The sequence below is a fragment of the Eupeodes corollae genome, chromosome 2 (assembly GCF_945859685.1).
Source record: "Eupeodes corollae chromosome 2, idEupCoro1.1, whole genome shotgun sequence".
In the NCBI taxonomy this organism is placed as follows: Eukaryota; Metazoa; Arthropoda; class Insecta; order Diptera; family Syrphidae; genus Eupeodes; species Eupeodes corollae.
Window position 1 is genome coordinate 121,510,997 of NC_079148.1, and position 15,249 is coordinate 121,526,245.

A 15,249-nucleotide genomic window follows, 5' to 3' on the forward strand; every position below is an offset into this window, starting at 1 on the left:
GACTAATGGGTGAAATTTCAAAACAAACAACAAACAATAAATGAAATTATCACTCTCTTTGTATTGTATAAATATTTATATGCAAAAGGGCCTTTATATAGCGTTGTCCATTGTATAAACACGGTCTTTCGCGTAGCCCCACAAAAAACAAGTCCAACGGTGTCAAATAACATGATCTTGGTGGCCAGTAGATATCGACACGACGAGAAATCACGCGGCTAGAAAATTTCTCTTGCAATTAAGAAATGTTGCATATGGCACCGTCTTGTTGAAACCACATATTTTATAAGTCGAATTCTTCAATATCAGGCAAAAAAGTCTGTTATCATATGACCATAACTCTCCGAACTATAGGTATTAGTCATTCCATCGTCGTTTTGGAAGAAGTAAGGTCAAATTAAACCTCTAGAGCTCACTAAGCAGTGACTTTTGTGGATGTAATGGCCTCTCTTCAATTCTTAGGACCACAAATACAAAATCTTGTTTATTAACATGCTACCGAGTAAGATATGTGCTTCGTTGCTGAAGGCCTTACAACTTCTGTAATCAATTCAGTCTCTTGAAATTTCTTCCAATTTTGCCAATTGCTGCACATTTTTATTTTTTATATAAATTCTTGCAATTCTTATAGAAAAAATTTAAAACTATTCCTTTATCTTCACAAACTTGAACGAGCCAAAAAATTCATACCGATGATAATCTATGAACACATCCTTTAATTCGTATTTAAAAAATGGAACTTCCTCTAACACCCGATTTATATAAAAGCTATTAAAATGTGTATTAAAATTAAATCATTTTTTTCTATATCTAAATTGATATAAATCTCCAACTGAAACATAATATTGAAGTAATTTAAACAACAAAACTACAAAACTCTTCAAATAAAATTCAAACCAAAAATTCAATATCGACATCCGTTTTACTTTCTCACAATTCCAATATGGAAATCGAGTCTCGAAAAAACAAACAACAAGCATCGAAAAGTCTCTCAACTCAAACAGCTGTAAGATGTCAAATATAGACAACAACAAAGAAAACAGATAAATATTTTGCAAGATTTGATTCCATCCAATCCTCTTGCTCTTGCCTTGCTTCTACTTTTCAGTATTCATATTTAGTTATTTGTGTTACTTCGTGATTGTGGAGTGAAAAGATTAGAAAATCGCACTGTGTCGTAGTGCTGAGTGTTGTTTTTCCAAAATACTCTAATCCAACCACTAAAGTTTTGTGTTTCTTTATTCTACACTATTCAATCGCAATAAAAGATATTCCAAACAAAACAACAAAAAACTAAAATTCATTGTTTTCTACGATGTTCAATGGTTAGAAGAAAATAATAAAGTAGTTTTTCGCTGTCCCATATCTCAGTTCAAAGATTCCATCATTATGCGCATGAATTTTCATCATAGATCTAGAACATAGCTAAACCAAACTTGCCCTGCCATTTGTCTCTCTGTCTATAGACACCAGACACAATTATTTCCCACACCTATACTCCAGCCGAATTGTAATCTTTGTTTTTCTTAAAAATTCCTTGAGTTTTACACGTTCTATTCAATTCAATAAAATGCTTATCCATGCGTCGGAATTTCATCCTTCATAAGTGTTGCATAACTTAATAATTGATTGTAATCAATACAAAAATTGCAAGCAAAACAATTCGGTGAATCCCCCATCAACTCTGGACTGGACGTGGATGATAAAACACCGGGCAGGATACCATCCATAACTAAACTAATCCATTGTCATTTTCATTTTTATATATACTACCTTACCTATAGCTATTATTATTTTTCCTTTATAAATAATTCAATTTTGTTAAATAAATGTTGCTTCTTTGGAATTCACATAGTTAAAATTGTTTTTGTTTTTGTTGTTTTTTGTTTGTGTTGTGTTCTGTTGGATAAATAAATGCAGTTTAAGCAAAATGCACTCATAAATCTAATTTAGTTGAATCATCATAAAACTATTAGTGCCGGATAACTAAGTTAATTTTAAAAGGTTTACCTCAATCGCTTCATCTAACGCGACGACAATCCCAATTGGAAACATAAGAAAAACACATGTGGAGAGACAGAAAAACTAAATGATTCACTAGGTCAATTCATTGTAGAAAAAAAAAACTAAAAAATTACTAACCACAAAACTTGCATCCCCCGGCCACTAGCCCGAAGCCGAACCCGAGTGCAAGATAATAAACAGTCAGAACAATATGACCTGGTTGGGCTTAGGAGCAATCGCTACCGGCTATGGTATTGTTCTCATTCTCTTTGTTGCCTTAAATCACTATTTTTGTTGTTTTAATCTTATTTATTTTGCTCAATATGATTTGCATAGACTTTTTTTACTTTCTTAAAAAAGAAAAACTAAAAGCTTTTACTTTCTATCACCACCCTCTCTAATCTGCGACTTTTGTTTTCCTTCTTATTTTCTTTGTTTGCATATTGAAGTTTTTCAAAGGCTTCTCGGTGGTGATTATCCACCGAATAAGGTGATTGAAATCAAAGGAGACGCTTTGGGAACACTACAAGTTATCCATCGAGATGAATCTATGGTATTATTTGCCCCGCCCCATCAACAACCCGATAAGAAGACAATTTGGGAGATTGTCCTCCAGCGACCATGTACTGATCCCAATACAACATCGTTTAGTTTATATCGAGCCACAACTCAACAAGATGCCGAGGATAAATTCAACGCGTTTCTACATAGATTGCCAATATATGTTAGCATAGTTAAGGAAGTAAGTTTTTTTTTGCAAATATGGATTTAATATTGAAAGAAATTTATTGATGTTTTTGTATTTTTGTTTTCATAGCAATACAATGTTAATGGACTTCAAAAAATATGCGATGTTTTAATAGATAATCCATCGTGGTCCATTACTCATTTAGTGGCTTATTTCAACTATCCGGAATATATAAGTCATCCGAAAATTTTGGAATTTATTGATTATGCCGATCATGTAACAAACATGACTCCACTTCAGGTAAGGAGGAAGTGTTTTTATTGTCTGGACCTTGGTAGGTATAAAACAAACTTAAAAAAAGTAAACATTTTATCATCTTTGTTAGTAGGCTTCTAGTATGTAAAGTTATCTTTTTAAGTCGGGAACTCAAACGTGATGTGCATTTATCATTATTATGATATTTATCTCATTCAACTCTGCACATTTTTGTTTGTTTTTACTTATTTAGAAACATTTGGATGAAATAAGAAGCCTAAAAAGTGATTTTTTGGTATGGTACTTTTAACTAAAATATTTTCAAATCCAGTTATTCCAGGAGAATTTATCTCTTGAATTAAGTCAATAAGGTGTTAAAAAATAAAAAACAAATAAGACAAGCGTCTATTAAATTAGTCCAGAAATAACTTCAAAAATTGTCGTTCTTTCATTATCAATGGACAAAACTATCAGAAAAACGAGGCTGGGATGCTTAAAAGTTTGTAGGTTTTCGTGTTGTGTTAAAAATTTGAAATTCAATTATTCTTAAAAATTTCAAGGGTACCAACAATATTTTGCATATAATGAAACCAATTTTTACCAATTTTAGAAGCATTTAAATTTCTTGCATAAACAAATATAAATTGAAATTTATTTGAATTCAATATCTTCTATTGTTCACGAGATATCGAGAACTGAACATCAATTTTTAAAAAATGTGCGTACTATTTTTTGTAGATTTTATTTTTTTTATAAAAAAATGCACTTTTGGATTCAATTACTGAATGTCGAAAACAATATTTTCTGTGAATAAAATAAATTTGAAGCCAATATTTTTAATTTTTGAAAAGATATTTGAGTCGAAAATTTAATTTTTACCAACTTTTGTTAAATTTTTTAAGGTTTTTAATTTGTTGTAAGGAAACTGTCAATTTGATTTTTCTCAAAACTTGTTGAAAACGTTATTTTTCGTTGCATAACATATTAAAATAAAATAATTTTCGTTCGTAAAGTTTTCGAGGTGACAAATATTTTTTTTTGTTTTTTTGAATAATAAAAAATCCGTTAATGTATTTTTTTCGAAAAATATACTTGTTTAGTATTACGTTACAATATATAATATTAAATTTAATTCAAGCCTCTAGCGTTATTAGTTCGTGAGATATTTAGGGTAAACCAAAATCTTCACCCTTTTTTTGTAAATGCTATGCTAAAAAAACCACCCACGAAATTTTTTGTAAAATTCATTTGAAGTCCCATCCCATCCCATCCTTTTTATGAAATTTAAAAGGCCAATTCGCATTTTTCAACTGCATGTTCTTGATAACCTAAAGAATTTTATTTTTAAAGTGTTGAATCGATTGTCAATTGCGTCTAAAGGTGTTCAATTTCGGTGAACAATTATGATCACATCTTCGAAAAATAAGACTGTCAAAAATTGTGAACTGTGATGCACATTCTTTCAATTTTTGTTGTGATTTTTTAAAAAATATTGGCTTACACAATATAAAGCTTAAAAGCGCATTGAGTTCTGGAAAATAATTTCTTTTATTAGTAAGTAAGTAAATAATTCATTTATTTAAATTTACAAAATTGTACACAATATTTTGAATTTAGATGATATGACTATGCCGTCAATAAGGTTGAAAAAAAATAAGAATATATAAATGTATGTATGTTTTGAATTTAATAGTATTCTGTTATTAATAAGAATCTATATTTGTAAATATCTTTCAAAAATGTACTTAATATTTTCCAATCATGCTCGTTAAGGGTGTTTATAGTCTTTTGTAGGGTAAGAGTATTTTTACCGAAAAAGTAGCGCCTTTGAGTTTTGAATATTTGACAGATACCAATGAAATGTAGACAATCTTCTTTTGATTTTAAGTTGCACAGCGTACAGAATTGGTTAAACTACCATTAAACAATGGGACCGTAGTAGGTCATAGGGTAAAAGTTTGATGTTGTTATTATTACCTCATCTGATTACACTCAAACAATCAAATCCACAAACATAACTTTTCATTTTGTGCTTCCGAAGTGGGACATACCAGACAAATATCGTTGTCATAGCAAGTGCTCTTTTTGCAATAAGCTTTAAAGTCCTATATTGTTTAGAATAGTTTTGTGTTTATATTTGTTAGCAATGGATATTCAAACTGAAGGTTAGTGCTATGTTTATAAAGTATGTTTTTTATTATTTTGATCACTTCATAACCTAGAGCAAGTTCCCACAAAGAAAGCTCGAAATTTGTTTTTTTGTCTCTTTTTCTTCAAATCAACGAGACTTAATAACAAAGTCAAGATAAGTCATGTATGAATCACATACCAAAATATTCGTATATATGTATATGTAGTTCCAAAAACAACAACATCTAGCTGCGATTGACTCTGCATTCTCCTTCTAACTGCAGCACATTTCATATATATTTTTTTTGAAAGGTGCTTGTCTGAAGTGTTCTTTTAAACGTCTGGGGGTTCTGGACATGCGGCTGTCTTTGAACAATATTAAAAATGGGGCTGAGAGGAATCGTAAGGTGTATGACGCCTTGACGTTGTCCTTACCAGACGCTGAAAACATTCAAATTGATCACTTGCTAAATCGGATTTTTTACTGTGCAAGCGGTTTAACATATATTGGAAGCAAGAAACTCGGTCGAAAACAATTAATAATTTCTGGAACCAAGATTATAGCTTAGCTGACTGTAGATAAATCTACTGAATGAGGCTTGAGCTTCTTCTATCAGTGAATGCCTCATTATGTTCCCATTTTTCTCTATGATGCTGTACATTTGTACTTTCACATGGTTTACATTGCTGAAATCATCATCCAATCTCACTCCACACTCATTGCCAACAGACTGCCATCTTGCAAACCACCAGTCCTTGTTTCTCAGCTCATATAAAAGAAGATTTTTCGAAAGTCTTGTGCCCTAAAGGTTGCTGCAGACTCTGGTGATGTAGTCAGCTTGAGAGTTCATAATGATTGTTAGAAGTTTTGGAAGTCCTGTTTCTAAATATATGGCATAACTAGGCGTATTCAGCGATAGGTTGAAAAGTTTCTTTATAAAATTCCTATAAAATTTTTCGATTTCTTCATATTCTTCTGATCCCCAAACCTGAGCAGTATACAAGAGAGTAGATTTTACTATTGAATTAAATATTTTGCATTTTGTTAAAATTAATTTGTTTGGTAGAGAAGATATTTATCCATGTTGCATTTATCACACTTTGTGAGCTTTCGGCTTTCTCCGATGAATGAATTTTGAAATTTAATATTGGATTCATTTTCAAGCCTAGATATTTTTTGCTACCTCCATTTGCGTACCATTATATTTTTAGCTTTTTCCATTAAAAGCGCTTTGTGTACGGGCAAATACAATTATTTTGGATTTTGTTGTGTTGATAGAAAGTCCCTATCTATTACAATATGCAAACCTTCGGGTGATTCTGAAAGTATAACGAGGTCATCGGCGTATAGTAACACATTCACGGTGCAACTAGCTATTCTTAATATCCAGGAAGTTCATCCGCAACATCATAACAAAAGAGAAACAAAAGAGCACTAAGTGGACATCCTTATTTGACTCCTGTGCTGGTGATAAACCATCTTGAAAAGCTCACTCCATCCCAAACAGCACCCTTCGTAACCGTGTTCATCTCTCTATTTACTTGTTACGTGCTAGAAACGCTTTGACTATAGGTGATAGTATAAAAATGTGATCGATCGTTGAAAAGCTTTTTCTGAAATCGGCCAGATAAAATATTATCCATTTTTCGATCCTTACAACTAGTATACCGCAAAATATTTTTGCAATAACCTTCATATAAAGATTTTATTGAAAATAACTTTTAAATGGTTGAGAAGCATAGGGGTTGCATTTTTAAAAAATTCGTAAGGAATTCCATCTTCATCAAGTGCTTTCTTTAACACAGCTTGAATTTCTTCGCTTTCAATGTATTCATCTAATATTTGGTCAATGATTAAAGGATCAGCAGTGAAAGTTGTAAAGCTGGAATCGTTGGAGAGAAGAAAAAAGTAAAGTGAGTGGCAAGGGTTTCTGTAGAAATACCCGTACCTATTTTATAGTTGGTTCCCTTAATTTCTTTCGCAATTTTCCAGAAGTCCTTTGGGTTTTTTGTTAGGCATGCATAAAATTATATAACTTGTGTTCGCTTCCAGATACCAGCTTTTTAATTGAAGATCATTCGATGACCGCAGTGCTTTCAGAAGTGCAAACGATTTCTTCCAAACTTTGAAGCAGTCATAGTCAAACCATTTTTGCTAAATTTCTTTTATTATGTGCAAAGGATTATACACTAATAGCTCATTTGAAATCGTTATATTTTTTCAGTCCTCCGGCAAACAAAATATTTTATAACATTCCGAACTGCCAGTTCTGAGTTTCTCAAATGATTAGACGTACTTCGAGCAGCATCATTTAGTCGACTACAACTGATTTTGGACACCTTTCCCAAACTTAGCCACTAAGCGAATACAGTCCAGTATTAAATTTTATATACCAAGCGAAAAGATTGAGTTTCATTACCAAACGTGGATTAAGGCTTTTCAGTGCATTCTTACCTTCATAATCCACATCGAAAGTCGTACAAAAAAACATTTCTTGAAAATTAACTCTGTCTATAAAAACATAGCTTTGAAGCTCCAGTATGAAAAACTAATACATGCCTTATTACCAACACACTATCAAAAAAGTACCTCAAATACTTCCAAAGCATCCATTTAAGTTCTCTTTCTCATGTGGAGAATTGATGTTAGATTTTGATGTTAAATATTTCTGTAGGGTGAAGTGTAATCAAACCCTTTTTTGAATGTTTTTGAGAAAGTTTGAAAAAACCAAAACCTTTTTAAAATAGTTAAAGAAAAGTTTAAAGAATAAATCGATTTTTTTTTCGGGGAATCACAAACAGTTTTCTTTGCCAGGTTTGAAACAAATCGTTTTATCCTTTTCGAATCTAGCTCGAATTATTGAATGTTAAAAGTTCAACTTCTTAGCTGGCTGTTAACGTGAATAACATTGAAATGGTAAAAGTCCTCCTTCCACTTAGCAACATCGAACACTTGGACAATAGAAATAATTCAGTATTTCATTATGCAGCCAATACGACCAAAGAAATTATAACTGTAAGTAATTTTTAACAACAATAACAACAAACAAAATTATACATTTTAATAAAATCTGTTATTGTCTTTATTTCATTTAAAATTAGATGTTAACTGAAAAAGGTACAACAAACTTAAATCAATGCAATATCGATGGTTATACGCCTCTTCACCTTGCGTGCCTCTACGATAAGCCCGATTGTGTTAAGGCTCTTCTCTTAGCCAAAGCCGATGTTAATTTACCAGCTAAAAATATTAATAAAGTCTATAAAACAACAGCACCAAGTTCTGTTGCTGAATTTGTTAAAACCAATGCAAATAAATTGTATACGCAGGATATGAAATATGGTGGAACTCCGTTGCATTGGTGTTCCTCAAGAGAAACAGTCCAGGCTTTGATTAACACCGGATGTGATGTTAATGCCACAAATTTTGATGGAAAAACTGCACTTCATGTTATGGTAAATTCCAACCAGTTTTGGGAACTTTAGATTTTTAAATTATTTTACTTGGTGTAGGTGGAAAGAAACCGTTTCGAATGTGTTGTTACTTTGTTGGCTCATGATGCTGAAATTGATGTCTTGGACAAGGATGGTAACACGGCATTGCATATTGCCATTGAGAAGAAGCTTGTACCTATTGTACAGTGCTTGGTAGTGTTTGGAAGTGATTTCGATTTGAAGAACAAAGAGGGTAAGTAACTAGGGTAAACCTTGCAAAAAGTCTGAAAAACATGAGTTGCGTAATTTCAGGTATCACACCACGTCATATGGTTGGCAAAGAGGCTAGTGGCTCAAAAGATGATGAGATTCTTTATATTCTACACTCTGTTGGAGCTAAAAGGTTAGTTTCCCGCAGTTCGTTTATTTATGAACGTAACAAAACAATTCTTGTATTTAGATGTCCCGAAACCAACAAAGGCTGCCAACCAGGTTGTAGTGCTACAGGAATCTACAACGGAATCCCTCCCGAAGCTCCTGAATCTGTTGAGCCACGTGAACATATCGAAAACATGCTTGCTTCAACTAGCCGACAAGCTATCGGACTTCTAGGAAATGGAGGCTGTAAACCTGTAGAGTAAGAAGTTTCTACACAACCCCTAAACAATATTAAAGTATATGTATTCTTTTCTTTTTATTAATCAATAGAGCTCCAGTTATAGTTGACACGGAAAAAGAAAAGAAAGGACAAAGTGTTATGGACACCTTATTAGGAGTGTTTAGTCTCAAAGTTAAAGCCGACTCTCTGCCGACATCGAAAAAAGACTCACCCACAGGCAGCATTGAAGAGACTAGCGATGCTGCTATGGCATCGGCAACATCATCCCCGACATCTCCAACATCAGCCGCCCCTTCGTATAAGGGCGAAAAACCGTATGGCCGTGGTAGATTGCTCTCACTCGACGGTGGCGGTATTCGTGGTTTGGTTTTGGTTCAAATGCTGCTGGAAATTGAAAAACTCTCCCAAACTCCAATAATTCATATGTTCGATTGGATTGCCGGCACCAGTACAGGAGGTATATTAGCTCTTGGTCTGGGTTGCGGCAAGACAATGCGTCAATGCATGGGATTGTATGTCCGCATGAAAGAGCAGTGTTTTGTTGGATCTCGACCATATCCGAGTGAGCTTTTCGAACAAATTCTAAAAGATAATCTCGGTGAATACACCCTTATGACTGATATCAAACATCCCAAAATCATGGTCACTGGTGTTATGGCCGATCGAAAACCTGTAGATCTTCATCTTTTCAGAAATTATACAAGTGCAAGCGATATTTTGGGGATTGTAACATCAATAAGTGAGTTTTTTTTCTAATATTGATTTTTCAACTTGGGATTTTATTTTTTATTTTTGTTTAAGGCAATCGTCGTGTCCCTCCACCACAACCCGATGCTCAATTAGTTTGGCGTGCAGCACGAGCGACTGGTGCTGCTCCATCTTACTTTAGGGCTTTTGGTCGATTTTTGGATGGAGGTTTGATTGCTAACAATCCAACACTCGATGCTATGACAGAGATTCATGAGTACAATATGGCACTTAAAAGCGTTGGCAGGGCATCCGAAGCTGTTCCTGTAAGTAGAATTATGATTTTTGTGGTTTCCTCCTATTTATTAAAAGAATCAATGCCTTTGGAGCTTCAAACAACATTCCTTATATTTTTTAGGTCTCCGTTGTGGTTTCATTAGGCACTGGACTTATACCCGTCACTGAATTGAAGGACATTGATGTATTTCGCCCCGAAAGTATCTGGGATACCGCCAAACTTGCCTATGGCATTTCGACCATTGGTAAAACTATCTTAACTATCACAAAGACTAAATTTAATTATATGCCTTTTTTATTTTGTAGGTAACTTACTCGTAGACCAAGCAACTGCTTCTGATGGTCGTGTAGTTGACAGAGCTCGTGCTTGGTGTAGTACTGTTGGAATTCCATACTTCAGGTTAATTATTATTATTATTTTTTTTTTTTTTCATCAATAATTTATTTTATTTTGATAGATTCAACCCACAACTTCACGAAGATATTTGTATGGATGAAAAAAGTGACCAAAAACTTATCAATATGCTCTGGCAAGCTAAAGCTTATTGCTATCAAAATCGGAATAAACTCCTCGAAATGATTAATTTAGTAAAATAGCACATTGGAAAGTTTTAGATCGTTTATACTTAATTAATTAAAAAATAAAAATATTTAAGAAAACCATCAGCACTGATTTTATCAGATTTAGGGATTCTCTAAGGGCGCTCCCACGATCTAAAACTCCCTTTACACTTTAAGCCCAAACAAAATTAAAAAAAAAAAAACTTAAACATTTGTTTTGAACTTCTTCTTTTTTCTGTGTTGTTTCTAAATTAAATCCTAGATAAATTATATAATTGCAAAAAGAAGAAAAAGATAACGAATTTCAAGGAAAAGCTATAAGTATAGTTTAACTGGACTTAAAGAGTTTTTGAACAATTTGTTTTAATTTGAAATTTGCATCTTATTGGCTTTTAAAATGTCAAGTTTTAGGAAAACATTCTTAAATAAAAGAAAATCTGATTCTTTAATTATTAGAAAGTGAAAAATTAAATGCAAATTTTGACTTATTTAAAAATGTATGCAATTTCTTAAATCATTCGGCTATTCTATGTATATTCTTTGCCAAAAAAAAAAACAATTAATACTTTAATTTTTTAATTCTAAAACAACCACGAAAGTATCCTTAGAGAGTCAAGCTCATTAATCTTATTAAGTTTTATTTTATTATGTGTATTTTTATTCTAATTCATATTAAATACGTAGTTCAAAAATATTGTGATTAATTTGGGCATCCTTATAATTTGCATATAACTAAACTATATAATTATATAATTCACACGTTATATACTCATTATAAATTTTCTAAAAATTTGAAACGAAATATCAGCTAAAAGTAACATTCCATTAAACATGGCTTCCAAATGAATGTTTTTATTTTCTTGGTATCATAATATTTTTGTTTATCTACATAATGGCTTGGAGTGCTTACTACCTAATTGTTTTTTTTTATTATTATACAATTTTATTAGATAATAATTTTTTTCTATGAACTATTAATGTAATACATAAATAAAATATAGAATTTATTATCTCAGAAAGTCCCAAACAATGTCTTGAATTGTGTTATTAAATAAATGTAGATTTAAAAATATTAAATTGTCTTTTGATACTTTGGATCTAAAACGCCGCGTTGGAAAAATGTTATGCCACATCGTACTAGTATCTATAACTCTTATGAAAGCAGTAAAATTCAAATTCATTTCGGGACTAAAAGATAGCTTTTCAGTTTTTGAATATTCAAGATTGGTTGGTGCAAATATTTGGCATTGCACAAAATTAGTATAAAAGACAAGGGTATCACGGGAATCTCACCTAAGAGGATAAATGTTTGATCTTCACATTATCAACTAAGTGCCACATCAAGCTTACACGCCAGAAGTTTTATTAGAACAACAAAGAATGGTAGGAAATGTTAAACGGATTCTGATTTTATTTTGAAAATACATTCACGCTTTTTATGTAGGACTCAGCTCTGTCTATTAACTACCCCTACTCTTACTTTCACGTGGAGTTGGTGGCAAATAACAAAATTTTCTTCGCCGTAATTTTCTTGTACGTCTTAATTCCATCGTACAAAACCTGAGAGGTTCTTATCAGGGTCATTTTAACCAGCAAAGTCTACAATCGATCAAATAATCAATATAACGACAGATCCTGGAAAAAAAATAAAGAACATCAAAACGGCATATGACAGAGTATTCCTGCCAAACTAGTCCATATGTCTATAAAGAATTCACGCTGCTCTTCAAGGGTTGGAATTTCAATTTCCCTACTCCTTTAAAGAACAACCTTCAATTCATACAAGTATTTGTATAGACACTAGTGATTTTTAATATGTACGACAAATTTGTCCCAATTCCAAAATTATATCAACTAGGTAAGCATTATTTAAAAATGTGTTTAAATTACATACATGGTTTTGTACTTTTTGTTCTTAAAAAACACATCATTACTTTACAAAAAAGAGCTACGAGTAAAACTTGAATTTTCTTGTACTCATATTTTAGAAAACTTTCAAATGTATTTTTTTTCTAAAATTTGTTATGTCAAAAATCTAAATAGTGCTTAAAAATAATACTTTATTTAACATCTAAATAATATGTCCATAAAACCAATTCTATAGTCCAGTAACTTTGTAATTTGAATAGAAGATGCTAAGAAAAAGTGTGCTGGACTTTTCGTAGACATAACTAAACTTTATAAAATTAGTTTTCGTGGAAATGGCTGGAGTCTTATCTAAAAATTAGATCACACAATGTTAAAGTTCCTCGAAAAATAGTCTTTTGGGAGTCCCACAAGGATCCGTGCTATGCCCAGTTTTATTTTTGATTAATATTGGACGCATTTACAAAGCTAGTGGCTACGTAGTCAAAATTCAACTAGCTTTGTGAATGGAAGACTACACTACAAAGCTAGTCAATCTGGAACTGTCATGCAAATATATAAAATAAGAAACTTTTTTGATTTGATAACTTTAACTTATCTTTTTAATTTCAATAAAATCTAATTTAAGACACAATTTGAATGATTTATATTTTTATTTAAATCATAGAGGAAATATATTATCTAGAGTCCCGACCGGTACCCGTCCTACCTGAAACACCCTCAAATTTTATTCGAGGTGAACTCTCTCAAATTCCCTATCGGTGAATATATGTGAGTGGTGAAAAAAAGCAAAATGGGGGATTTCCCTTATAAAGAAATGTATGGAAATTTTGTGACCTGTCAAAAATTACAATCAATTTTGCAAAACAAAACAATGGGTTTCGGATTTTAAGAGTAAGTATTTGTTAATTGTTCTGATTTTTAATATAATTTGATATTTTTCAGACCAAAAATCTTTATAATGAAGAGAGGATATACAAAGTTCACTTAATTAAATAAAAAGTAAGTCAAATTGAAGTGAAGGAGGTACAACAATAATCGATTTATTTTATGGTCTGTCTTTTCATTTTAGATGCTGCCAATAACATACTATAATGCAGGAAGCATTTTCCTTGAAGAAATCTGGGAGACAAAGCAACAAGGTGCTGATTTGCAGGCAAGTTTTGTGTATATTATATTTCTCTTAAAAAATAATATTAATGTTTTTAACGACAGATACAGATTGTGTTCTCAATGTCCATAGCTGCCGCAGGTGTTTACGGTGGAGGTGTCGCCATCAAATAATAATAATATATTTCCTGTATGATTTAAATACTGAACGATTTATTTCATTTTGAATTCGTGTGTCTTTACCGAGCAGCTGATTCTGAAACGTCAAAATCATTTTTCACTAACTTTGTAACCGAAATTTGTACACTACGTCGGAGGGGAAATTTAAACTACTTTTGTAGTTAGATTTAGCCAATCAGAATCCCTTGCCTACGAATAAATCTTGAGCTATAGGTTCATCAACGAGCGCCTCCTGACCATACGCATCAAGGCTAAATTCGGCAACATTAGCCTGATATGCGCGCACGCCCCCACAGAAGAGAAAGATGACAACACCAAAGATATATTTTTCAAGCTCTTAGACAAAACATATGAGCAGTGTCCTAGCTACGATATTAAAATTGTCCTGGGCGATTTTAATGCCAAGCTAGAAAGGGAAGACATCTTTTGTGGAATAATCGGAAAAAACAGCCTGCACGACAACGGATTCAGGCTCATAGATTTTGCTGCGGGCGAAACGTCATGGTACCCAGTACGAGTTTCCACACCTCAACATCCACAAAAGAACTTGGAGTTCTCCAGATCAATCTACCGTCAACCAGATTGACCATATTACGATCGACACCAAAAACACTTCATGGATGTCCGAACCTTCCGGGGAGCTAACATCGACTCGGACCTCGTTGTAGCCAAGGTAACACTTCCAGACCCAAGGCAAAACGTCGAACAGCTATAATCGCTAGAGATCGATAAAATCCTTTTCCGACCGGGTTACAAGTAACCTCTCTCGAAGTTCTCTGCCGCCAACACAATGTATCGAAAACCAGTGGCAACATTGCCAAGATGCAATCAGAGAAGCCGCCTCTGATGTGCTGTGTTTCAAACAGCCACCAACAAGGAACCCCTGGTTTGATGAGGAATGTCGACATTCAAATGCAGCCAAACAACAGGCACGCAAAGCGGCGCTGCATAAAAGGACGAAAGCTGCTCGTGAGCTCTATGAGCAGAAGAGGCGAGAGGAACGCCGACTTCTCAGAAGGAAAAAGAGAGGGCATGAGAAGCGTGCGGTCGAAGATGTTGAGAGGTTTAAAAGCAGGAATAAAGTTCGAAAGTTTTATGAACATGTGAAACAAAATTCACAGGTACATAAACCTAGACGGAAGACTGCAAAGACGAAATTGGAAAAATCATAGTGGAACCGCAGTCAATGCTGAGGATATGGAAGGACCACTTCTGCAGACTGTATAACGGCGACAACGAATCGAATTCCACTGTCAGGCAGGATGATCCATTCAACATAGACGAAGAAAGCCAACAATCCAGTCCTCCAGACTTAGACGAAGTAAAGATTGCTATATCTAAGCTGAAGTCTAATAAAGCCGCTGGAGCAGATGGCTTGAATGCCAAGTTCTTTAAAGCAGCTGAAGTTAAGTTGGTT

The 15,249-nt window shown here is 33.1% G+C and overlaps 1 protein-coding gene and 1 long non-coding RNA gene across 3 annotated transcripts; both read left to right on the forward strand.

The window, feature by feature from the left end:
• The first annotated feature begins 1,094 nt into the window (after positions 1-1,094).
• On the forward strand, positions 1,095-11,235 carry LOC129945472 (85/88 kDa calcium-independent phospholipase A2). Of its 2 annotated transcripts, XM_056055251.1 has the most exons (14): positions 1,095-1,325; positions 2,005-2,255; positions 2,454-2,746; positions 2,822-2,992; positions 7,965-8,093; positions 8,180-8,533; positions 8,591-8,765; positions 8,825-8,915; positions 8,973-9,149; positions 9,221-9,870; positions 9,933-10,144; positions 10,237-10,360; positions 10,422-10,515; positions 10,574-11,235. In XM_056055251.1, exons 2-14 carry the CDS (start codon positions 2,216-2,218, stop codon positions 10,710-10,712), a joined length of 2,649 nt encoding a protein of 882 aa, XP_055911226.1. In that variant the 5' UTR covers positions 1,095-1,325; positions 2,005-2,215; the 3' UTR covers positions 10,713-11,235. The 2 variants fall into 2 exon arrangements, with proteins under 2 accessions (XP_055911226.1, XP_055911227.1); XM_056055252.1 differs by lacking the exon at positions 2,005-2,255 and having other exon boundaries at positions 1,096-1,325.
• A 2,088-nt stretch (positions 11,236-13,323) lies between these two features.
• LOC129945473 (uncharacterized) lies at positions 13,324-13,751 on the forward strand. The gene is made up of 3 exons (XR_008781496.1): positions 13,324-13,436; positions 13,488-13,544; positions 13,615-13,751. It is a non-coding gene; the product is annotated as an uncharacterized LOC129945473 (long non-coding RNA).
• The last annotated feature ends 1,498 nt before the right edge of the window (positions 13,752-15,249 follow it).